General features: G+C 27.4%; 1 protein-coding gene across 2 annotated transcripts in view; it reads left to right on the top strand.

Moving 5' to 3' along the window:
* The window catches only part of LOC107455203 (tight junction protein 1), a 383,960-nt gene that overhangs the window by 27,698 nt on the left and 329,158 nt on the right, over positions 1-27,104 (top strand). For both annotated transcript variants that reach the window (XM_071177703.2, XM_071177697.2), the window contains exon 2: positions 10,343-10,547. In XM_071177703.2, coding sequence (XP_071033804.2) covers positions 10,343-10,547 — 205 coding nt within the window. The remainder of the gene's footprint in view (positions 1-10,342; positions 10,548-27,104) is intronic.

The raw sequence follows: 27,104 nt of genomic DNA, 5'->3' as shown, positions 1-27,104 counted from the left end.
GATACTGATACTTTTTACCCTCTATTAATAGGTGGGTACTTAGCAATATTTTGCTTTTTCTGTTTCCTATTCCATGTTCATAATTCCGATACTTTAATTCTTTTTCCATTATTTTAATACATTTAATTTTTTAATGAATCATGCCGGGATAATTTTCTACCTAAGCAAAACAATTTTATTAAAAAATATTTGAATTCAAACATTGTTTTTTCGGTACATATATTTCACCAGCGCATGAGATAAAATCGGCGATGAAAAACAGTATATTCAACTGCGTTTTCCTTTAATTAAATAAAAATAAAAGAAATAAGAAAATAATATAAATAAAAAATGAGGAGTATAAATACATAAATATCAATATCTAAGCAAATAAAAGAGCTGAATTTATTTGCGCCAGAAAATGGATAAGTACCTTTTTATTTAATTCGGTATTTCGTTTTTTAAGTTTTAGGGTCATTGTTTAAATAAAAAAATTTTTTCACTTCAAAAAATATATTGTTTGATTGAGTTTCATTGACTGGTCTATGACATTGTTTCTAAAAGAATGGAAAATAGATACAATTACTTATTAGAAATGTCATTGTTATTTCTTAATTTTTAATGTAAGTTAATTTTTTCTAAAGTAATATTTATTTATTTTTTTCATTTTTTGTCCATTGAATTGATGTAGCTTATTGCTCTGGAAGGTTGTTGACTTTCGTGTGTTTCTTTTTTCTTTAAAAAAAATAAGTTTGTAAAATCTAGTTTACAGATTGTGGATGTATTGTTTAAAGACGGCGGATTGACATGAGGTCATCATCTTTCTTCATAAATTGGTATTTCGATTGATAATTTCATTTGTTACTACCTTTTTTGAGTATGGGAATAATTTAGGCTTAATATTATTCGAACAATAACCAATTTTAATATTCAATAAAATAGATTTGATTGTGGGACTGGAATTTTATCTTATATATAAGTTATTGCTTTAAAATAATTTTTTTCTCCCTTCTATTCGCTGCTTTGATTATTATTTCACTTTTATAATGATAATATTTCGTTTTTCAGTTGCAATAAAAATTATTGGATTTTTCTTTTTTTGTAAGATGACACAGTTAAGATTTAAATTAATAAAGATTTATAGTTTCTAGACGCGGCAAATAACGAACACTGAGAGTACATAAAGTGTTGACGCTTTGAGAAAGGTTAAAAAATTACATCTTAACCTTTCTTTGTCTTTCTTTTTTCTTTTGTCCCCTTTACATTCGCCTCTAAGTCACGTGCCTTAAATGACGTCACGACATTTCGTGAACCAGTCATGACTGGAGTTCTCTCGCTTCCATTAGAACCAGCTGTCTTTGGTTTTTTTTTCGTTTCCCCCGAATTCCTCATTTTTTCGGGGGGTGGGAGGGATTGTAGGTGTGAGAGGGGTGAAATGTCTACCAGGAAAAAGATATGAGTGATATTTAGTTTTTAGGTGTGGTTTAGTTTGTGCTTTTCCTATTTGTTTTCAGTTTTTTTTTTTATCGTTTAGATTAGACATACGAATTTCGTATTGGCTTTCAGTTCTATTTTAGTGTTTTTCCCCCCTTCGAGCTTTGTTATAGCTGGAAAGACTCTTTTCTGGTAGAATTCTTTTTCAAAGTAAATTTGTTTCAAATACCAGAGCTTAGATAGTAGGATGCCTGCAGATATTATCTGAAGGGGTACAACTAGGGAAGACATTTAGGTACTCATTAATTTAGGTGAGCAATATTAAAAAAAAAAAAAAAACTTATCGCCATGGTATCTATGGACCGGTGACTGAATGTAAACAATTAAAAAGCTTCCTAAATTCGAAAAAACCTTGCGGCTCATCTCTCCGTTTATATTATGTTGACAAAATAATGTGTGAACAGGCTTTATATTTTAGTAAGTTTTATGATGGTGTGTTCTGTTTAAATTTACGCGTGAGCCGCGGTGGCTCCTAACGATGTGACCGGGTTCGAATTCCGCATCCGTCTCGCGCAGATCCTTAGTGGTAGACGGATTATGGGTTAGTCGCCTTGCTGTCAGGTTAACCGTGAGAGGTTTTCAGGATTTTCCTCTCCATGTAACGCAAATTCTGTTAAGTTCCATCATTAAGTCCTCCGCGAAGGCACATTTCTCCCTTTATTTCATCTTACTGTTCCCTTGTTTTCTAGAACAGGTTCAAAATTACAAGGCTACGGAGTTGAACATTGATAGTGGTAAACTCAAAATTGGGTCGGCTGTTCAACGACGGTTATAAAATAAATTTACGTGTTATTTTACCATTCGTCTAATTTTCTCTAATTTATTAGTTCTAAAAGTTCGTGACCGTTAAATAAAATTTAGAAAACAAACGTAAGGTTTGTCATGTTTTGAGTGATAATCCCTTATTTTTGTAAAATATCACCGTTAGATATTTTTTGGGCAGCATTATAGCTTGTAGCATGCTTGTGGAATGATCCAAATTCGTTTTCAGTTAAAATTAAATTAATTAAGCAAATTGTAAAATGAAAGAACGTGTTATATTATTAACACAGCAAGTATAATGATATTAGATGGTGCGCTTTATCAAGCTTAGGCGTAAAAATAAATCGTAAGCAGTAATCAAAAGATCTTACGATGAATTTTAAACCTGTAGCGCCACCTGTGCTTAGCTTAATGCAATTACCCATCCTACCACAATTAAGAATCACTGGCTTAAATAATAGCTTAAGGATATTTTTATAACCCCCTGAAACGCATAAACACCAACATTTTTCAAAAATCTTGTATTTCCATCTATTTATTCATTAATTTTTTTCTATTTTCAACAAATATATTTTTACATGTGCGAATCAGTTTTCATGAACATTTACAGTAATTTAGTGCAATTTAATTTTAATTCAATTTTTGATTTAAAAAAAAAGCGTGTATGACAGCATTTAAATTTTTAAAATAAAAAAAATATTAAATATTCTTTTATAACTTTTTTTTAAATTAAACATTCTTGAGCAAATTTAGAACTGGGACATCTAGTGTTGTGCATTTTTTTAAAATTTATTTTGTATTAAATAATTAATTTTTTCTTCTATTTAGCTGAAAAGAAATACTTGGTTATTATAGCATATTTCATTTAAAGTTGCAACTTTTCTCTCAGTTTGTGAATCAGAGTGGATTTAATATGACAGGCAAAAACTTTATTGGTTATTATTTAAAGTAAAAAAATTATAAATTTTAAAAGAAAAACATAATTTTTAATCTATTTGATTTGCAGGAGGTTGCAATTGCCCCCACTTGATTCCCTTGCAGAAACTCAATTAACAAGTTTGTGTAATAATTTTTTTAAATTCTTACTCAAGACATTGCCATGTGATAGAATTGAAACTGACCTTACTATTTACTACAAATGCTATGCGATGGCCCAGTTTCGAAATGTGTAAGAAGAAATAAAGAAAACGAGAGAAAATTATTTTTATTTGTTGTCATTTTCCACCAATTTCTGTTTTCTTTATTTTTTATTTATTCTTACTGTGTGTTCGCCCACCTCTGTTTATATTCTATTTTCTAACGGCAAATTGTTCGGAGAGGGGGTGAGGAGAATGCCGCCGAACAGGTAGACTTACGTCGGCATACAATGAACAGGAAACACGGGAGGTGTGTAAAAAAACTAGTTTTCTTAGAATTGCCTGAAACCACCCTGCCAAAAAACGTGGCCGGCTACCTGTGTGAATTCTTTTTTCTTCCTTTCTTATTAGTCATAAAACGTATCCGATTAAGAAGTAAATAAAAATTTAGTGCTGCCATCTATTGAATATTATAAGAACGATTAGTAAAGAGAGGAAAGAAAATCTCATTGCATTGTGTTCTGTTTACTAAAATACTCATTGGAATTGTAACATCACTACATTTTTCAGTGTTTTCAGTTCTGTCAATTAAAGAAAACTTTCAAAGAAGAACGCGACTAGAATTCTCTTTTAATTATTACTTCGTGTTAATATTGATATGTAGATAAAGCTAGAAATGAATTAAAATGTGTAGGAAAATGATTATCTCGTTGGTACATTTTTTGTAATAAATGTTATAAAATTATAATTGTTGTAAGTTTAATTGATTTATGAAAATGACTTATACTGAGTGAAAGGAAAGAATTGCTTCCATTTGAAGAAAATACCTATTATTTTAAATTATAAGTTTTTTAATTCAAATAATTCAGATTGGGGAAAAAAAAAAAATGCAGGGCATTAGCTAAGACTGGTTATAAAAGGCAGAAGCTTATTAACTGATAATTGCTGATTATAAATTGTTACATAATAGATTGTACGTTGATAAAAAAAAACTGTATTTTAATGTTGCATTTGTGAATTTTTCGTATCTTTAAAGTATTCAAAATATAAAAATTAAAATTGAATTTTAAGATTTAGTTTAATTTAGAGGATTTTTGTATTTTCTAGTACTGTCATATTTTAAATTGTTAACTTACTACCAAATGTTTTTATTATTTTTAATTATTATTTTTTAAATTCTTTTATATAATTAAAAAATTTGAAAATTCAATTATACGAATCAGTATGTAACTAATAGTATTCAATTAAGTAGCCATAATATAGTAGTAGTAGTTTATAAGTTTAAATTATTAAACTTATAAATTAGCTTGATATACTTACTATCAAGTAAGCATATAATTAAAAATAGTGTTTAGTTTTTATGTATATTAATGAAAATTAGATTATACCAATTTTTGTCAGCAAAAACAGTTTTCACCATAGTCGTCGGCAACAACCTTTTGTTGGACGGTTTTAATTGGTTACAGTTATTAGAGCAGTCCCCCCACATTTTGGTAAAAAACCAACCTACTGCAGTATTATCAACCAATGTTTAATTGCTTGAATCGCATCGAAATTATGTAAGCACATGGGACGGATTCACATAACAATAATGGTCATTAAAATTTTTAAATTGTTTCTTGATTTTTAATAATAATATTCAGTTGGAGACCGTTAGAGTTAGTGGACCCAGCAATAATTTCAATACGAACAATGATTCACTGTGCCCAAAATCTTTGACATTTTTTTAAGAGTATTGACGTAGTATTGTCGCAAATAGTGATTGCAATAGTATATCATTTGCTTTTTATTTACTAGCTAAATATTATAGTATCTCTACAACATAGTTTCATTTCAATGAATTTCTTCGTAAAACGAAATTTTTAATCGGAACGTTAAATAACATACAACAAAACATTACTTCATATACCGAAGCGATTGTTTTCCTATAATGAATACATTAGAATTTTATCTTTTTAATTTTCGTTATTTTTCGAATATTTTAGATGTTCTTTTTTTATTTTCGTTCTTTTTGAAGTAGTTCTCTTAGAAGTTCGAATTTTTGTGCAACAAATTCGTATTCCCGTGTTTCTGTTTTTGGAACTATACGCATTATTCATGTCAGCGAAACACTTTGAATGTTCTTGAATACTTTGAATGCGAAACATTTTAAACACACTTTGAATGTGCATTAATTCATTTTTAATTAAAAGTCATAAATATTCGCTCTCATGAACTTATCACATCATAGACTGAATTATGACATAGTTAGACTTTAAGAAAAGAAAAAAATAGGCCTAGCAATAGAGATTTTTATCTGATGAGTTTCAGTGGTGCAATTGTTTGGTAAATATATTTTTTTAGGATGCTGAATATGAATTCACATCTTGCAACCAAATTTTTTTTGGGGGGATAGCTTTTTTTCCGGGAAATAAAACTGGAAAAATCCGGTCTAGACCATTGTTTTTATTTTTTGGTTTTAAATCGAGAATTTCCGATGACAAATCTAAAAACTTTTTACAAAATCTATACCTGCAACTGTGAAAAATAAAAGAATTACGGATTCAAAATTAAAAATGAACTATTTTAAGTAAGTCGAAAGTTAATCTTTTAAATATTTTGAGTTTTGCGACAGCTACTTATTTTTCTTTTTTCCTCATTTTCTTGCGATTCTTCTTTTTCAATGTTTTAAATAGTTCACTCTCCATTTAACAAACACGTGGCAACGACCAGTTTTTTCTTTTTTATATCGAGTACAAAAGAGAAAAATAGCGCAGTTGTGGACGCAGTGGTATTTAAAGTAATATTAATAATTTGATTGCTCGTAAATTTGACACATTAATTATAAATAGTCAAAAATTATTTAGCGTTACAATCACCGATAAAAATTTTAAAGTAATAAAATGTAGTTATAAAGATGCGATTATAAATAGTAATACCGCTCATATGATTATAATATTAAAAGTTGTAAAGTTATTATAATAAATAGTAAGAAAAATTATAAAAAATTCTATAATAACAATAATTAAGATAACGATTTTTCATTAATAAAAACTGATGACAATAATAATTTGGTTGTATTAATAAATATTAAAACAGTATGAAAACTTATCTAACTTTTGTTAATAATAAATACAGTATGTTAGTTTAATAAGACATTTCGAACGAGTAATTTAATTTTCTTAAATCCATTCCGCTATTCTCGTAAAAAGGAAGACGAAAAAAGGTCAAGCGTTTGAAAAGATCAAGCTGTTCTAGCTTTCTGATTTTGACCTCCGATGCGATTATAATAAATATTGTTTTAAGAGTTAATTTATGAAAGAACAGCACGCCTCATATCAAATGGAACGATTTTTTTCTCTCTCTCTCCTTCAGATTCTATTTTATAGCCTGTAATCGGACTAAAAGGAAGAGGGGGGGGGGGAGTTCGCTCGTTATTGCCAATTGCCCTTTTCCCCTTTTTTTGCCCTTTGCTCAACGTTTGATATACGAGATTTGAAAGACAATAGCCGTTTTGTTGTACCTCTTTCTCTTTCAGCTATATTTCTTCTCCAATCTTTTAATACCCGTTATTCTTTTTTTTTTTGTTTTTGTTTAATTTTCTTCTCTTAATCAATTCTTTACTAGGTCAAGTTTTTGTTGTTCTCTTATTTATATATTATTAAAAATACGACTATATAAAAACATTTATTACATTATCTCAGTTTACGAAGTAATCCAGATTCCCTGACATCAATATCTATAATATTATTAAAAATACGATGAAAAATACGACTACCAACAAAAATATTAAAATAGTAAAAATAGAATTAAAAAAACATCAATATTCAATTTTAATCATAACATTATTAAATTGTAAAAATTCAATTAAAATTGTAAACGGACAAAATTAGGAAATTTTGAAACTGACTAGTGACAAGTTGTTGTTTTTTTAACAGTAGCCACTTTTTAAAACATATGTGGCCACTTTTAAAAAATTTCAAAATTTTAAATATTTTTGAAATAAAAATTTTATGAATACAAGGCATTTCTTTTGAAGTTTTTCTGAAAATGTGGTAAGGTACATAAGGTTAATTTTTTGAAATAAGGAAAAATTTCAAGAAACAAGCTGCAAATAAAGTTATTTTCAGAATTATATATTCGTAATAATTCCATATTTATTAAAAAAAATATATAATAGAATGCATATGTGGCTCACTTTTGGCGAGGAAAGTGGCAATCGAGTGGCGATTGTCAAACAATTTTTTAATTGCAATTTAGTAGCAATGTGGCAGTTGGCGACCGTTAATTTTGCCCTTTATGTATAATAATATGAGTTCATCTGTCTCTCGTATAACACTAGAACCATTTATGCTATCGTCTTGAAATTGGGACAGCGGTTGCGAGAGGCAAATTTAGTTTCCGATCCTAAAATTCGTTCGAAAGTTTCAATTAGTTCGTTAAGTAGAGCCGTACGAAAAATGGAATTTTTTCATTGGCTTAGAACTCGTCATTGATAAAAATAAGACTGCCACAGACGATTTTTTTTTCTTTCAAATGTTATAAAGATTTGATCAGTGATATTTGCTAGTTTAAAGCTTTCGTTAAAAAAAAAAAGGTTTTCTCACATTCTTTAATATTTTCTTTCTTCGTTACATAATTTATTCGTTACGTCAGAAAAACGCTATGATCAGCCTGGACATCATAGTATTGGCGGATTGCGTCTCTTAATTGCACTTCTTTTACTTGCGCTTCAAGACTTGACTTTCAAGGTACTTCCACTTCAAGAAGAAGATCACGAATACCCACACATGTGACCTATGACGTCAGCGCCAGCCGATAGTTTAAAAGCAAAATGGCGTGTTAAAGTTGGGTTAAGTGTCTCCACATAAGTTAGAATGTTAATTAATGCGAAGTTAATTGAATACAGCGCCGTATCACTCATCGAATTTATTGAAATATAATTCTTTCGCGTCTACGTATTTTACTTAACTTATATTTATACTTTGTTTATGTATTTTATTGTAACAGTGATTTATATTCTGTTTTGTGTACCTGGAAACTTCGATACATAATTAGTTTATGTTCTTCATGGCTTTGTGCCTGTCTTTGTGTTAAGTAAGAAATACATAGTGCAAGAATTGAAATCTTTGTGAAAGAATGTAGAATGTGGCACGTAAGAGAAGTGCTACTTGTCGGGCTTGGCTCACTCTTACTTGAATGGAAAGTACAGTTGCTAATGTAAACAAATGCAACGTTTCAAGAACCAATCAGGATCGAGATATCCACACTACGTAACTTGCAAGTATCCCGTTAGTATTTCTAAAATTATTTGAAGCAGCGTGTTTATTTTATTTATAGTTATGCTTTTGAAACGAGAATCTATAAAAATAAATTACGTAAAATCAACAGTAATTGAAGTGAAAAAGTAAGCTTTGTATTAAAAAGCAAAATTATTGGAAAAATAATACTAATTCGTATAGGAGAAGCATAAAAAAAATCACCATACTATTATTGACATTTCTTATTGTTCCCATGTAGGTACTTTTCAGGTTACTGGAATTTTTGCTAAAGGCTCCGTTAGAATACTGCGTAAGCACCTCAATGTGCGAAATATTTTCTGAATTTTTTTTCTATGAGGCGAGGAATATGAGCAGTGCTTACGTAAAATGACCCTAAAATGGGTTTATTTAAAAAAAATTTGGATCATAAAAATAATTGCACTTCTCGGAAAACTTCAAATTTGAAATCAAAGTTAAATTTTAGAAAAAGAAAAAGTTGGACAAAATTTTTTTCCAAATAGTTTCAAAATTTTATGAAATGAATTAAAACGTAAATTTTGCTTAGTTAAAAATTACATTTTTCATTTGTGTTTCGTCCTAATATTCTTAAAAGTGGATGACTACAGTAAAAGTAAAAGCATAAACAAAAGTTACCAACTTACTTACGTTTGCATGAGTTTTTTTTTTTTTTTTTTTAATTTGCTTAATTTTGCTGACAAGAGAAAGTCAAAATTTGCGATAAAAGGAAGAAAAAAAATAAACATTATTCTGAATGATCACTCGAATACTAATCACTGAATCATCACTCCACAAAAACTTCCTATTGCCTCTAGATCAGGGTTTCTTAACCTGTGGTTCATGAACCCCTAAGGGGTTCATGAGTTATATTTTAGGGGTCTGCTGACTGCTCCTAATTTTTAAAACGTTTGGAAGCCTACCCATTGCATTGCTTGTAAAGCGAGCTATGGCAGCTATAATTCCGTTTGCTACAGTGTATCTTTGCGAAGCGGGATTTTCCACACTTGTGACAATAAAAACATAACATCGAAATCGATTGAATATTGAACATGATATTGCTTTGTCGAAAACCATCCCCCAAATCAATTTATTAATTAAGGAAAAGCAGCAGCAACCTTCACATTAAAATTTTAATTTTAAAAATTTTATATACTATTAAAATAATTTAATTAAATATTTTCTAATTATTGAGGTTTTTTGCAATTATTTTTTTCACAGGAGGGTGGTCCGTGACTTCTTAAATTTTAAAAGTGGTCCATTATATCAAAAAGGTTAAGAAACACTGCTGTAGATGGAGGGGTGCTTGTCGCTAGAAACGCTCTCCTGAACAAATTGAAAACGTGCCTTATATATATTGCCCCAAATTTTTCATGTGTATGGAAACTTCAGGGGTCTGTCTATGTTTTTCTGACAGGTACCTATTTTGTGAAAATTTAGACGTAATTTGTGAAAAATTAAAAATTATATTAATAAATCAACGCAAAAATATGGATTTATCGTTTCTTAGGGGATACAAAAATGAAATTTTAAGAAAAAGTATTTTGTGAAACTACCGTTTTTCCTAAAATTGAATTTGTGAAACTACCGTTTTTCCTAAAGTTAAATTTGTGAAGGTACCGCTAAACGGTAGTAAATTCAGCCTGGATAGACCCCTGAACTTTAATAGTGAAACCAGTTGCACTTGATGTAATCTGCGTATTTGTAAGAGACATTCGATATATTTCTAGGTTGAAACCCTGATTTTTGATAAATGTAATTTTTTTTCTTTTATAGGTTCAGAACTTGAGGGATCGAGCAGCACAAATAATCTCAAACTTGGCTTACAGTTGGCGTTGAAAGAAAGAGACTCTGTTTTGCGTGAGAATGCGGCTGCTGTTCAACAAAGAGAGTCGGCCCTGCGTCAGTACAGTGAAATGAAAAATGAAAGAGACAGAGCGATCGCCAACTTAGAATCTTTGTCGCCAAAACTATCCAACAGGTAATTCAATAATTACGCCTATTTTATAATCAACAATTACAATAAGTGTGTAAAAGCTTAAGCAAAATTTTAGTTTTGATTACTGTAGTACGGGCTGGCTAATTCACGTTAATGGACGATATATAGGATTGTGCAGAATCTACGTGTGTTAAAGGCTGAAATGTTCCATGAAAGTGCAAAATCTCTCTATTTACTCACGTTAAAGAATTTACTGTCCAGCTATCACTGATGCTGTTGCGTAGCCGCCGTGATTAGTGATTAAATTAAAAACCACATAAAATCATAATCAAATTTACTTTTTATTTTAAAATTTAAAGTAGACAATATATTAGTGAAGGTATTAAAAACAGTTACTGAACACTTAAGAAAATATAATTTTTAAAAAGATAATACGCATGCAAATTGAAAAATGAAAATTTTTAGTTACCATACATTTTAAGACCGTCATTCATTATTCATTTTAATGTCGTTCTTAATTATACCGATTTAAATCTTTTCATCTCCTCTAAAATCTTTCTAACTTTTTTCAAATTAACTTTTTTATTACCAATCAATTCTCTCTCGTACACTCCCTGAAACTTTTTTTTTTTACTCTTCTACGTACACATTCCCTAAAAGTTAAAACCCAATCATCTTAGGTTAAGAGCAGTGGTTGGAAAAACTACATTTTCTTTGTAGATAACTACAACTACTTCATTACAAATGTAATTAACAACAACTCATGGTGCGTAACGTTTCTAAAAAGTGCTTAAAGTTGCTTATTTTCGATTTTCGTTATTTAAAAGCCCTTAAAGGTGCTTTTTTCATGGGGTGTTTTTAAAAAGTGCTTTATTTTCCCTTTTCGAAGATGAGATTTTTTCACCTATTTTATATCATTGTTCTATTCAACGTTTTCACCATTCATTCCACCACAATCCATTTCGGCGCACCATCGGTCCATAGCGTATGAAAACACCAAACATTTTACATGTTTGGTAAAATACTTGCGAGTCCCTATGTACGCCTGCTGATCTGGGTTCGGTGAGATTATTGCACTCTCATGTACAACAACTATGCTGCATTTTTCAAGATGTTCTCAATTCCAGACTTTATTTTCCACCCTCCGATATCGAACCGAAAAAATCTCTCGATAATTTTATAATGACTAATATAATCAAGAAAAGAGTTCTTTGTCAGAAACTAGTTATTTTTTCACGATCATTTAAAGTCTTAGAAAATTATTTTGCATTTTGTTAATGTATATAGTGGTTAAAAATATTTTTGAGTGATTAAAAAGTACTTAAAAGGTGCTTATTTTTTGTTGAAAGATTTGACTATGCACCCTGACAACTACTTTATTACAGTTGTAATTATCTACTACTACAGTAGGGAACCGATTATCCGGAACGATCGGGACCATCGCTATTCCGGATAACTGATTTTTCCGGTTTTCTGAATCGCTACAAAAAGCCGTTTTTTTATTGTTAAACCCAACTAAAAAAAAAAAAAAAATTGGAAATAATCTTAAAAAGAAGTAATACACTAATGATTATTTCCAAAATGATGGTAAGGTCCTTCTTTCAAAATAAAAAGAAAAATCCAGAAATCTTATGAGGAAAAAAAAATTTTTTTTTTGAAAATGACGGGAAAATGGAATTTCATTCCGGTTTTTTGGTTTTCCGGTTTTCTGATTTCCGCATGACGGGTTCTGTACTGTATTTTTTTTAAAATTAAATGCAGCGTCTACTAACTACTTCGCTACTTTTAGAAGACAAATTTAGCAGGAGAACTTAAATTTCACTAATATTCAAAATGATTTTGAATAAAAAAATTGGTTTGGTTAAATATGAGGAGATATTCAAAGGTTTTAATTCATGTTTACATGAAATATTTTTTTTTATTCTAAAGCACTTTTGCGAATTTGTTCTTTTAACTTTCGAACTGTATACTTTTCTCGACAATGATTTATGAAATGCTGGGAAATTATCAAATATTTGTGATTTAAGTGATCAGTGCTTTTTTATATCCTCCAAGAAATAAAGTACAGTGCGAAAAACAAAAAACGGACCTCCCTGAATATCTTTTGATCTAATGATCGGATCTTCACGTTCTAGGACTTCCGCAAATAATCGAATTAATTAATGCAGACCTTATTTTGAGTTGCGAAATCAGACACAAAAACGTAATTTATAATTCCCGTGAAATCGAATTTTAAAAAAGTCACTTGTTTAGAATTGGATTCGACCAAAAACAACTCGATCGATTTCGCACCGATTTTTCCGAGCATCAGGCGTAGATGTTAACGTTCCGCCCCAGAGGCATTCTTACTGCGTTCGTTGATGGACCCGCGCAAGATTTGCACCAATCAGATTCGAAATTTTTTTTGCGTTTGAACTTTGTTTCTTTATTTAACTAAAGTTAAAAGCAGTTGCTAGGAATCGCTGTACAGTTTTTTTTTTTTTTTTTTTTTTTTTTATCTCACGACATAACTACTTTTAAAAATTAGCGCACTGCACTACAAACTTCGGAGGAAGTAGCGACTACTAGTACATTGCTTTTATTTATTTTTGCCATCTACTTCCATTTAATAAAAGATACAGAGTTTACGTGAATTTTCTATTTGGGGTAAATACGACTATGGGCACGATTAGCAAAGAATATAAATTAGTCAAATATATAATCAAATATAATCTAGTATAGTCATTTGTACTCCATTGGCTACACTCAGAGGTGAGGCTGGGAGTTATCGCTCTGGATTTTTTATTTCTTTTATCTTAATATTAAGAAACAACTTTATTCTAATTTCAGTTATTATTAATATGTATTAATAATTTAAATCCATTTGTTTAATTAACATGCTTTAAGTACTCAGTCTCTGAATTCAAATGGCTTTAGTTAACTAACAGCAAAAAGTCTATTCTTATATGGTAATGTCCGCAATATCTGAGTAATGTCTGTAGTTACGGTTACTGCATAACTTTTGAATTTTTATGATTGAATTGGACAGTGTAAGATGATCAGTTTTAAATTGTTTTTCGCCAATTGTGTTTATAAATTTGTTATAAGGTAAGTGTCTTTGTTGAATTATTTATTTTAAAACTTTTGTGTCTAAACTTTCATAACTCTTTTATTGTACTAAGTACTAGCAAACACATTTCTTTGATTTATTTTACGATTTTAACTTTAAAAAAGTAGCTTGGATGATAGTTAAATATAAAATTATTCTTTTCTATTACTGACTGCTTAGTCTCTTTTCCCTGACAACAGATGGCAGCACTACACATATTTCAAAAACTCTTAGAACGGGGAAGAAATATGGAATTAGGTAGTAATAAAAATAAATAGTAAATGAAATAAATAAAAATTGAAAATAAAAGAATATTTTCGATGTTTAAATTATTTGATAGAAAATAATAATTACAAATTAGAAAGATTTCTATGGTTTCTATTTGCTATTAGGTTTGATAGAACGCGAAAATTGAACTTTTTTTTTATTTGATTATAATCAAACTTAAAATATTTATAAATTTTGGAAAATTAAATTATTAAAAAATATTGCTGAAAAAAAATAGGATTTGGTCTAAACTTTACTTAAATTAAGTTTAAAAAAAATCAAGCTGTTTCAATATTTTTTGGAGAAATAAGTTTTTTGTTCATTTAATCTCACCAATTTTTAGAATTTTCTAAAAATTAAAAGCTAGTTATTGCGGGAGTAATATGTTAATTACGTAACAATTAAAAGTAGTATATATATGCGGGTCCTGGGCCACTTTCTCACACTTTCTCGCGCACGTTTAATAAAATCGTATAATTCAAAGAAAATTGATTAAAAAGGATTGAAAAACTTAATTTTTTATTAAATATATATAAAATTATAAAAACATCTTTTTCTTCTATTTTGGTCCTAGCACTTCCTCACGCACACCTTGGCGCACGATCGCGCACGTTTAATAAAATTGTATAATTCAAAGAAAAGTGATTAAAAAAGTAAATTTTTATATACTGCATTATAATATTTTAATTAAATATATATATAAAATGATAAAAACACTTTTTTATAGAAAAAGTTCATTTTCCTAATAGATTGTGCCTGGCGCACGAGTCTACTTGTTGATTTAATTGTTTTTATATTAAAGTATATATGTATTTTCCATCAATTAATCCTTCGTAATAAAATACATAACCACCTTCATTTATTTCTTGAATTGCTTTGTCCGAAAGTTCTCCATGTTTCTTTTTTAGAAAATATTCTTTCACTTCATTTAGTTCCACAGTTATTTTCACAACTACACTATCACCATACTTTGTTTTTATTTTTCTCAATGATATCAGTTTATATTTCCCCGGCTTTAAATCTTTCAATTTGAATATCGGGCTGTCGCTTCTGAGACTATTGAATTCTTCCATTTATTAAGAAACATTTTCATAATGTCCTAATGCTCTTGTGTGAATTCCATCTTCTAATATGTATCTCTTATCATCTGATGCTGATAGAGATTTTTTATTTACTTGAACCGAAAATATGTTATGTTTAGTACTTCTAATTAAATTCATTGTTCGAAAATGATCGCTTTTATTAAATAAGCATTCTTTATAATCTTCGAAGGAGATTCTATTTTTAACCACGCATTTTTTCACACCTTTAGATTTTTTAATTACTTTTTCTGATACTTTTAAGGCATACATTTTTGCTCTTAGTCCAATAAACTCAGTCATTATTTTACCAGAGTTTTCATCTTTCATTTTACCCAATACCTTCTTATTTATTCTTTCAAGGCCATATATATTATTTTCTTTATAATCTGATGTATCAAAATAATTAATCATACCTTTCATGTCATTATAAAAATCTGAAGTCCTGATATCATAAATATAGCTGTCTGTATCTTGATATAATAATGTAATATTTTCATTATATTTTGGTTTCATAACATCATAATGAAAGTCATACATTAGATATTTAGATAAATCTAAAATACTCATTCCAACATAAATAGGTTTATCAAAGAGGACTTTGGTTTTGTTCATATGAATAGCAACTAAATTCTCTTCAAAAATGGTTCTTCCTTTAAAATTTGGTTTAGCAATGAGTTTTTGAGCCTTCTTTGCATTACAACACAGTTTTATATCTACTCTTTTTCTAATATTTTCCATAGTTTTTCCAAATACAGAATTATTCATCAGCTTATAGAAATCTTTTTCAAATTCATTAGTTGCTTTAGTCCTCATTTCAGTATTTTTATCTATATATTTCTTTAACCAATCAGATTGATTAAATTTTAATACTCTATGCACTTTTTTAAGTTTTAATCCCATTTTCAAACATTGTTTTAAATTTCTATAATGAATTACATAATTCTCTTTATCATATAAAGTTGTTAATAATTTACTTTGTTTTGAACCATCAGGTATTCTATTCTCAGGTGCTAAAGGTAAGTCAGAATGTTTATCATGTAATTCTTTAGGATATTCTAAATCGACTTCTAGTATGTAACCTTTTTCAGATATGTCAGAGGTTTCTAAAATAGCTTCTATATTATTTAGCTTTATCCATTCAAATCCATCGTATGGCAGATATTGACTCATGGCCCACCCGTATAAATTATTTGCATCTAGATACATTAAATAATTTGAATCTTTATTTGTATCGTAATCTTCCATATATTTATTATTTGCTTTTGCATATCTGTTGCAGCATTGAGATATTCCACCTCTAGTACCTTTCTCAAGCATTAGGATCATATCATAATCATTCAATAATTGTAGTTTTACTTTAGTTACTTTTAGCATTGAATCCCATGATAAGCCAGGAGATGTAAAATACCAAGCTGGATCTAATTTATAGATTTTTAAACAGACATCTCTAAAATTTTCAAATATATCTGAAAGTATCAAAACATCTGTTTTCACATAAAGGTCTGAATACTCACCCATATTTTTAATATTAAAAGTTTTCCAAACATTTTGGGCATGTTTATAATCTTCATCTGATATATCACATTCATTCAGTTTGTTATAAAATTCTTCTTTCGGTGGTAATTTATTTATTTTACATTTCACCCATGAATCCATATAGTCATAAGGATATACACCTTTTCTAACAACTAGATCAAATAATTCATTTTTAAAAAATTTAGACGTTTCTCTGTATTGCTCTTTCGATAAATTTTTGGACAAGCTATCTATGCTACTAGCCATAAATCTAAACGAGTCTACAAATCTTAATTTCAAAAATCCAATTTTTTTGCTAAATGATATGTATTTTTCTTCAGTATTTGGAATTAAATCAATATTTTTTTCATCATAACCAAGTCCTTTAACGAATAAATGAGCATCATATCCTGTTAAATTATGAATAAAAACTGGTACAAAGTTTGGATTTTTATAGTTTAAATTACATGATTCATGAGCTGGACCTCTATATTTACCGGTTAAATGATCATGATCTCTTACTTTTACTTTATCTATTATCTCACTTTTGCATATATGACATTTATTACTTTTTTCAAAATGTCTTTCCTCATCTTCACTCATTTGAATTGGTTTGATGTTCTTATAAATTTTTTCAATTTCTTCTGTTTCTTCTTTTAACATTTTACAAAATATATTTGCAGCATCTGGTCCCCTATAAATAACGGGATCTTTATAATACTGATGTTCATATTTTATATAATAACAAAAACTCATCGGTTCATGCTTTTGATATTTCATAGTGTAAGAGTTTTCTTTATTTGGTTGGCAGTTATCAATTTTTCTTGTCAAACATTCAAAATCTGCATAAATTACGAATGGTACTCTCAATGAATGATTATATTTTGAAAATTCAATTAATTTATTTTTATCAGGCATCTGAATCTTTACAGCCTTATTATTTTTACAACCAACCATATGAGTTTCAAGTTTTTTTGTTGAATAAAAATAGGTTAAACACCTATCACACAAATAGATTTTACCTTTATGGTTATTTTGTTGGGAAACAACCAATTTACTTAAATTTTTAACCCAGCAATAATGATTTTCGAAATAAAAGAGATTGATATGTTTCTCTAACTTATTTTTTGTTATTTGTAATGTATAAACTGAACTATCATAACTGTAAACATTGATCGATACATTATTTAATTTTTCAAATTTTTGAATATCGCTCAGAGCCACTGGAAATTCGATTCCTTTAAAATTTAGTTCCTTTTCAAATTGTGTATATTTTGTAACTCTTTCCCCATGTTCCTCAACAGGATGCAAGGCAGATAATACAGCCCACATAAAACATTTATTGTCTTTATTTTGAACATTTATTATAGCTTTTTTATTCTTTATTTTCACTGGCAATTCTACGTATGATGAACCTCTAAGAGGATTATATTTATTAATTCTGAGTTCTAGTTTATAAATTTCAGATATGTGCCAGCCAGATCCTTTAGCCTCGAACTCTTCCATTTCTCTCAATAATTTATCAATTACTTCATCATAATATTGATTTAAATCAGTTGATTTCAATATTATCTCATTAACAGTTTTAAACGAAAATTCTTGAAACTCACATTCATTTCTTACAAATTGACAAAATAATTTGAAATTTACTTTCAGCTCTTGTACAATAACCAATTCTTTTAATTTATCAATAATCACACTTCGTAAAAATTTTAAAAATTCTGAAGCGTTTTTAAAACCAGGTTTATTTTCCAAAGAATACGTCTTTAATCTACCTTCATAAGCTGTTTCAATCTCTTTGATACCCTTTTGATAAAATTCATTTATATGACTTTCATTATGGTCTTCAAGATGAGTTTCTTTATAATAATGACCGCAAATATCACATTTAATTTGTTTTTCTCTTGGTTCCCTCGGTTGAGTAAATATATCATCATCAAAGGAAGTGAAAAGTTTTTTAAATCTACTTGAAAACTTATTATCAATTATAAAATTAATAAGATCTGATTTTTTTAGTTTATAATAGTTATGATAATTGTGTGATTTACAATATTCTCTCAACTCCTTAACTGTCGTCAATTTTAATTCTTGCTCCATTTATTAAGAAACATTTTTTTAAATATTTTTTCTTCATGAAAATAAATCCTTGTGGAACGGAAACAAAGCTAAAAATGAGTGTTTCATATGATAACTGCTTTCTAAATGTCTTTGTTTGTGAGAAAAAGTAAACTCTTTTCCACATTCACACATAATTTTTTTATACTTTCGCATAGAATCGCAACTTTTACAATAACTTTGAAGATAAAATTTATTTATTTTTTTAGATTTATAAAACTCATCAACTGATTTCGTAACTAAACAATTTCTACATTTCTTTTCAAGCTCCATTTATAAGGTAATATTTTTTTAAATAGTCTTTAAGAAACGAATTCCAAATTTCATCATAAATGTTTTGTTTTTTCGGACTACCTAACTTAATATTATTAGGAATATTATAATAATCACATATCTTTTTCATAAAATATTTATAATTTAAACTCTTTTTAAAATACATATAATCTAAAAAGTTTAAAAACATTTCATCTGCTTCAACTGTAAAAATCAAGTTCAATTTTCTTTTTAACTTTTTAAAAAAACTAATTCTCGAATTGTATCTCTGTTTTAAATATTGGTCAAAGTCTTTCGTATCATAATAATATTTTTCTTCCTCCTTATCAAATGTAATTTTTAAATTTGAATGGCTATTCCTTTTAATCTGATTAAATATTTCGAAATAATGACTTTCCATTTATTTACATAATAATAATTAAAACACTTTCCTCTCTGACCTTATCAGCGGGAGGAAAATCGAAGAAACTTTTTTCATGCCACTTTGCGATAAAAATTGACCGCTTCGTGGGATTCTAACCGGAGAGTGGTGTGATTTTTTTATCTGACAATAATCTTCTTTATAAGCTCTTTAGTTACGAAAAAAATGGTAGGTCAAAGTTGTGCAGGATATTCTTACTGAAACTACTGGTTCTTCTTTAAAAGATATTTACTGATAAAATTTTACATTAATAATTGAAAAAATAACATATGAAATTAGAGATTATAAATGGATATAGAAAATAAAATTAATTTAAAAATGTTTCGTAATAAAATGACTTCTTTAAAAGATGAGCAAATTAAAGATAGTTATTATTATGGATTGTTTGGAGATTTTAAATTAATAATAAAAAGTGGTTAGAAAATAAAGAAGAGTTAATTTTATATTCATTATTTCATGAAATTAAAGGTAGAAGAATTAAAATATAATGGGATTTAATTACAATGTTGGATTTCACCTGAATTTTCTAAAAAAGTAAACGATGTTGTAATTAATTATTATGCTAATAAATTTAATGATAATGATAAACTTCAAAAGAAATTAGATATAATAAAAATTAAAATGAATGACTTAAAACTAAAAAATGAAAAACAATGTTTACAATAATAGAAAAGAATAAAAATGATTCTGATTATCATTATTATGTTATTAGAGGTTTATATAATAAAACTATACGAGATTTAAAATTTAGATAAAAATAGCTCATGAAATTCAATATAATCCGAATGCTATTAATTTATTTAACAGAATAAAAGAAAATATTATACTAAATTTAATCATTTAAAATTAAAAAATTTATGATATTGAAAGATTTAAAAATGATTCCTAAATTAGAATAATATTTTTTTCATCTATCCAACTATTAAATTCTTCAGGGTAACCAACCCATTTCACTAATAATTTATTTCCTTTCTTTCTTATTATTTTTTCAATCTTATATGTTTCATTTTTCTTATTATATTTTACTAATTCCTTTTCATAATAAGTTCCTTTAATTTCTTCACCATTTAAATCTTTCACTCTATAAGTTATAGGATCTGTTTTCAATATTTCAGATATTATAAAAATTTCTTCTGTAAATGTAGGATGATAACCTCTGGTAAATGTTTCTTTATATTTTGAAATTCTAACTTTATCGCCTATTTTAAACTTTGGTTTCTTTATTTCTTTTTTAGAAAATAAATTATTGTATACGATACTTTCATTTTCTGTCCGACTGGCTTGTGAGGGTGTCATTTTAATAGATCGATGATAAGAATTATTATAATTATAAACTAATTTATCTAGTACTTCTAAGTATTTATTTGTATTATTTGCTGCCATATATTTTCTTATTTTTCCATTAATTGTTTGATTAAATCTTTCAACAATAGAACATTTTATTTCAACATTTTCAGTAGTAAACCAATGAATATTATTATCTTTGAATAATTTTTGAGTATCTTTATTAATAAATTCTGTACCTTTATCCGTTTGTAGTTTCTCTGGAATTCGTTCTTTAAATATTAACTTGAAAGCATTTGATACTTCTTCGCCTGTTTTTCTTTTTATTGGAATAACCCAAGCATATTTACTAAACATATCAATAACTGTTAAAATATAATTAACTCCACTATTATATTTACTAAATGGTTTTATAAATAATAAATCGGCTTGCCATTGATCATCAATATGTGAAACGTAACATCTCCTTCTTCTAAATTTACGAATAATTGGTTTATGTCTAGTATAAACATCTTGTTCATGTAAAAAATCTGTAATTTGTTTTTGAGATAAACCTGTTTTTCTTTTTAATTCATTGATACCACAATAACCTTTTTCGGGATCATAATATACTGTTTCTATGACCCCGTTTTCTTTAAAAAAGTACTTTTTTTAGATCCACAAACTTCACATATACCTTTCCTCGTCAATCTTCCATTTTTAGAAGTTTCTTCATAAACATCTTTAGTATTAGTAAAATTTTTACATTTTAAACAATAAATCATACCCATACCGAATGTTCTTTTGGCTTTGATAATAGGTTTAACAATTCCTCTTTCTATTCTTTCCCTGATTGTAGGATTTGGAATTGTATTTAACTCTTCTATCATATTTTTATCACATACATCATTTCTAGTTTTAGTATCTTTATTTTTAAGGTAACAAACATCATGTTTATATGCTATTTCATCTACTCTGTTAATGGGCTTACTCCATTCTTTATATGTTAAATCATCGTTTAATCTTTTCTTTCCATGTAATAATTGTGTTCCAGGTCCTGTAAATTGATGTCCTGGTAAATGCATTTCAAAGGGTAAATTATTAATTGTTGAATTGATAAAGCCAGATCCTTTTTGACCACATTCTTTACAACAAAATTTGAACTTTCCGTCTTTACTTAATTTTCCAACTTTGAATATATTACTTTTACACGTCATTTATAGGCAATAAAAAATTATATGTATTTATAGCCATTCAATTGAGTTTTTTTAACGTATTTCTCTAAAGGAAAATATTTCAAACTTTGAATAAATTCAGCCTCTTTTTTATGAATTTCTTCTTCAGTTAATGTATTGGCTTTAAACAAATTCAGTAGTTGTTTATAAAATTTGTAAGTATATTTATATTCTTCTTTTCTTTCGGATATATTTAAAGATCTGTCAACCACTTCAATAACACCAGCTCCTAAACTCAAAGCTGATAAAGGGATTAAAATAAAACCAGATAAGCCAGACGCACTAAATAAAAACTTACTCATAGATAGTGCGATACTAATCTTTTGATAGAAATTATAACTTTTTCTGTGAATAAAAATTCTTTTCTCTAAATATTCTTCCATTTATATATACACAAATTCTTTATTTCGGTACCTCATATTAGGATTGACTAAGTCTAAAACTAAAAAATCATATGGTTTTTTGATACAGTTCTTATACATTTTATTAAATTCTTCTTTTGTTAATTGACCATCTATTTCTCGTATTATTTGTTTAATTTCTTTTTGTTTCATATCGAAAAATATAAAATAATTGCTGTTACTTCTGATGGTTATAGGTATTTTATAATAGTACTGACTTATATAGATAAGGGATGTATTTTTCTTTCTTCCTCGTATAAAAAATTCTTCTATAGATTGTTGATCTTTTTCACATATACAATCATCAAATACAACTAAATTCATATAGGAAGGATCCAAGTCATCTACGGTAATAAAATCATCTAGTTTGGAAGAAAACAAAACTTGATCTTTTTTAAATTTTTTATATTCTTTCAAAACTTCTTTCTTATTCTTTAAGCCTTTACATTTTTGAATATCTTCTAATTCTACATCTGTAAATTGAATGTATTTTTCTTGTAATTTTTCATACTTAGATTCAAATATGTCTTTTGTACACATGTAAAGTCTATCAAAGTGTAAATAGTCATAAATTAAATTGATTAATAAGTTTGATTTTCCACTGTTGGAAGAACCATTTATGATTAATCTAAAGGGATGTATAGGCAATAGAGGATGTTGATTTGGATCTTTAAATTCATCTGGTTCATTATAGTCTTTAATTACAATTTTAGAATACATTTATTAATTAAAAAATAATCTACTACGAGTAAAAAATAATCTACTACGAGTAAAAACTATTATTAAAATAAAAATATATTTTTTTTAAATAATTTATTCTTTTAATGGTTCATATAGCGGTACTCGTGTATTATGACAAATTTCCGCAAGAAGTATACAAACTATTTTTTCTTTGTTTGAATTATAAAATTCTTCTGGTAATATATTACTTTTATTTTTTATTAAAAGACAGAAATCTATTTTAGAAACAAATTCTATTACAAAGTCTTTATCAATATCTTGATATTGTATAATATAATCCCAATTTACATAATCTTGAAATTTTCTTATAAGGTTCATTGATAATTTTTGATATCTAGATACAACATTCATATTTAAACGGTCAGAATAATTTTCTATAAATCTTAAATCCAATTTTTGGAATCTTGATATTTCATACCAAGTCACTTTATCTAAATGTCTCTCAATAAAACGGATAGATAAGGTTTGGTATCTACATATTTTTTCCCAATCTACATCAGAGGCATGTTTTTCAATAAAAGGTTCATTGAGTTTTTGATATTGAGAAATAATATACCAATCATTTGGCTGCACATATCGTTCGATTAAAACTTCAGATAATTCAGAAAATTGAAACACATATTCCCAATTTAAATAATCGGCTAAACTTATAATTACATCTTCTGTAAGTTTCTTTCTAGAAAAGTCGTTCCAATTAATTTCATTGGCCATTTATTAAGAAGAAAAATTTATCTTTTCAATATGTAAATAAGGCTTTAATTTACAGCCTCCTCCTGTTAGCACTGATAATGTTAAAACTTCATTTAACTTTCCATACGCAAACATAGTTATTGAATCTTCATTAACATTTATCTCTTTATCAAGAAGTACTTCTTTCACTTTTTCTAAACGTATTTTAGGCTTTTCATTCATTTTGTCACAGGCTAAAAAAATTGTAATTTTCATATACATGTTTTGTGATAATTTTAAGTTTGAATCTAAAAGTTTTGAAGTAGTTTCGTTGAATTCAAAAGTCTTGTAACCCACACCTGTAAACTGAACAAGTCTATCTGTGGTAGCGCAAAAAGTTTTATTATCAACGTAATATTTATTAGCAACGTCAGTATCATTTATGGGCCATTTTACACTCGATATTCTTTCGTTGTGAGCATAATAACTTCTATTAATTTTATCCCACAGTATACAATAATAATCAAGATGTTTTTTGGTAACCACATCGCCTTCTTTTTCAGGTTCTTTTACATTTGATATGATTTTATTTTTAGCATCAAAATTATTTTCATCATGTATTAAACTTTTGTCATCGACATATTTTTTAGTTGAAGCATCATTGTCCTCTAGAGGAGTAGCTATATTTCTAATACATTTATTTCTAGCATTAAAATAACCGTTATTACGAATCAAACACTTATTTTTTAAATCATCTACATATTTTTTAGTTGAAGAATCATTATCTTCCTGAGGATGTAAAACATTTTTTAATAGTTTACTTTCCATATCATAATTACCATCATTCGTTAATTTAAATCCTACACCTGGTGGTCCTAAAGGTCCTTCTTTTATTTCATTGTCGTAAAGTGGATAATAAGCAGCCATTTATTAAAATAGAAAAAATCCTTTATGTTTTCAGAGTTTTAATCATTTTTATATCCTGAGTTGACATATTCAAGGAGCATTTGTTTCTTTCTTTCAAAATAAAGTAAAAAACATAATTTTTAGTAGTATTATTTCTCAATCTCCAATTGAATTCAATCATTAAATTACTCAAGTTCGTATAATTTTCATGGTTTGCCAAGTTGAAACAAATTATAGGATACTTACTGAAATTTGAATAGTTTATCATACAACCTGTTTCAGAATTTATATTATTCATTCCTGATTCTAAAAGAGCATAATATAATCGATTATAATCATTTTTATTAAAGTCCATCATATAACTTACAGTGGGAACTTTAATGTTATTAATCATTAACCAACATTCTATCATATCCAAGTGATCAAACATCATATTATTTTGATTCATGTTTTCATTTCTATCTTCATATTGAGGAATGACATATAAACTCAAAACTTCATCAGAAGTAGCAGGAATAGAATAAGACCCACTGGAATTTTTATAAAATACATTTGATTTGATAATGTTATAATGATCCCAATTTATTTCTATAGGAGTATTTGATAATTTTAATTCATTGAATTTTACAGATGCGGAATTTTTAAATCTAACATAAGGTAACCAAAGTGATAAATCTTCAACAAGAACCTTAAAATCTGGATTTTGAATATCTGTATACAACATATTTTTACTATCATTTCTCTGAATTTCTATTTTAACTTGGAAACCTGTCATTACTTTTTTATATTCGTTAAAGAAATCAAATATATACTTTAAAGGAATCCATATTTTTACTGTTTGACTATTTTTAGTAAATTTACATCTTTTTGAAAATCCTTCATTAAAACTTTCATTTAGTTTAAGGTTTTTAAAAAAATCAGTTATTTTGGTAGTATCTATCAGATTTCCATTATATTTGAAATTGTTGCTATCTACCGAATCAGTTGTATCTACATAAAAGAACATGTTAGTAGCTTCCGATGTTGAATAATCAGGGGTGAAGTGTATCATCCCTAATACTTGATTCATAATGGCTTTATAATTTATAGTGGATTCAACTTCAGTATTTCCTATAATTAACCTGTTTGAATTTATGAGACCTCCTCCATTCACTAGAGTAACATTTTCATTACTTATTACACCTCCATCTCCTTTTACAATTTTTAATTCTTGTTGTAGATATCCCGCAGAATATAAAATATTAGCATTTGTATCATTGATAAAGAAATTATATGTAGCATTTTCATGAATATTATTTCTATTTTCACTTTTTAATTCTCTATATTCAAAACTTTCAACGTCGTTATTATAATAATAACTAGTGTCTTTCAAATCGTAAATTTTATCCATTTATTTAGGAATAAAAAATTTCAATCCAGTACCATGTTTTTTATTTTTAGAAAATATTTCATTCAATTTTTCTCTCACAAATTCCTTAGATTTATCTTCTACAATAGGACTTATAAGGTCTGAAAAGAAGCCTCTTCCTTGTATTTTTTTACTCTTTCTGTACAATCTTTGTTTATTCATTTATTTAGCAATAAATTTGTACTGTACTTCTTGTTTATTTAAATCAATTAGTTCACCTCTATGATTTGTAATTCTCATTCTAATTCGATTAATAGAATCAGATTTAACCGGAAAAAATATTAGTTTATCAAATTCTTTAGCATATAAACTTCCAGGAGGATTTGATGATGTAAAAGAATAAATAACTTGAGATTGAAACTGATTTATATAAGCACCATCCACTATATCACAGTGAATATAAATATTATCATTACCATTAGCTATATCCGCAATAAATTTACCTTCTTGCTCTTCCTCTTCATATATTTTAGGTTCAAAGCCTAAAATTTTGTACAATTCACTTTTAGATAAATCAATTTTATAATTCTTCTCGAGTTTAATACTAAACCTTTGTCTTTCTTCTATTATTCCAAATAATATAGGTGAATCATTTCCAAAATATTTTACCATATAACGATTCAAACCTCTTATATTGTAATGACCATGAGGAATAATGAAATCTGTCCATTTGACTCCATCAAAATATGAAAATTTATTGTTTTTCTCCGTAATATTATTCCATGAAATATACATTGAAAAAGACTGAAGAGCTATCTCTGTAAAATGAAAAGGTCTCGAATACTCAATGGTGAAATCTTCAGATTTATCTACGTTTTTCGAATCTAATATAATATACTTCATTTATAAAGAACAATTTTTTTCATTTAATTTACTAGGTTCTTGAGTAAATGAATATAAAACTTCAATAGGAGATTTATTTTTATTTCTTTCAGTTATATATTTCATACAATAGAAACCACATCTTACAGAACTCGGACTTTGTAAAAAACTATCGTTATATCTAATTTCTTTTCCAGAAGTATTTAAATAACTTAGTATGTTTTGAGGAAGAAAATCATCTTTTATTATTCTATTGTTATATTTGTATTCTCCAAAAGGATCAAAATATTCAACAAAATTATATTTTGGATCATTATAATAACAAACCCAATGAGTTCCAGGACCTGTAGATACATCTAAATTTATAATTCCGTTTTCAAATTTTCTTATCTT

Source organism: Parasteatoda tepidariorum, chromosome 3 (genome assembly GCF_982258835.1).
Source record: "Parasteatoda tepidariorum strain Cologne lab strain chromosome 3, Ptep-v5.0, whole genome shotgun sequence".
NCBI lineage: Eukaryota > Metazoa > Arthropoda > Arachnida > Araneae > Theridiidae > Parasteatoda > Parasteatoda tepidariorum.
Note: the sequence above shows the minus strand (reverse complement) of the source record. Positions and strands in the feature narration are given on the sequence as shown.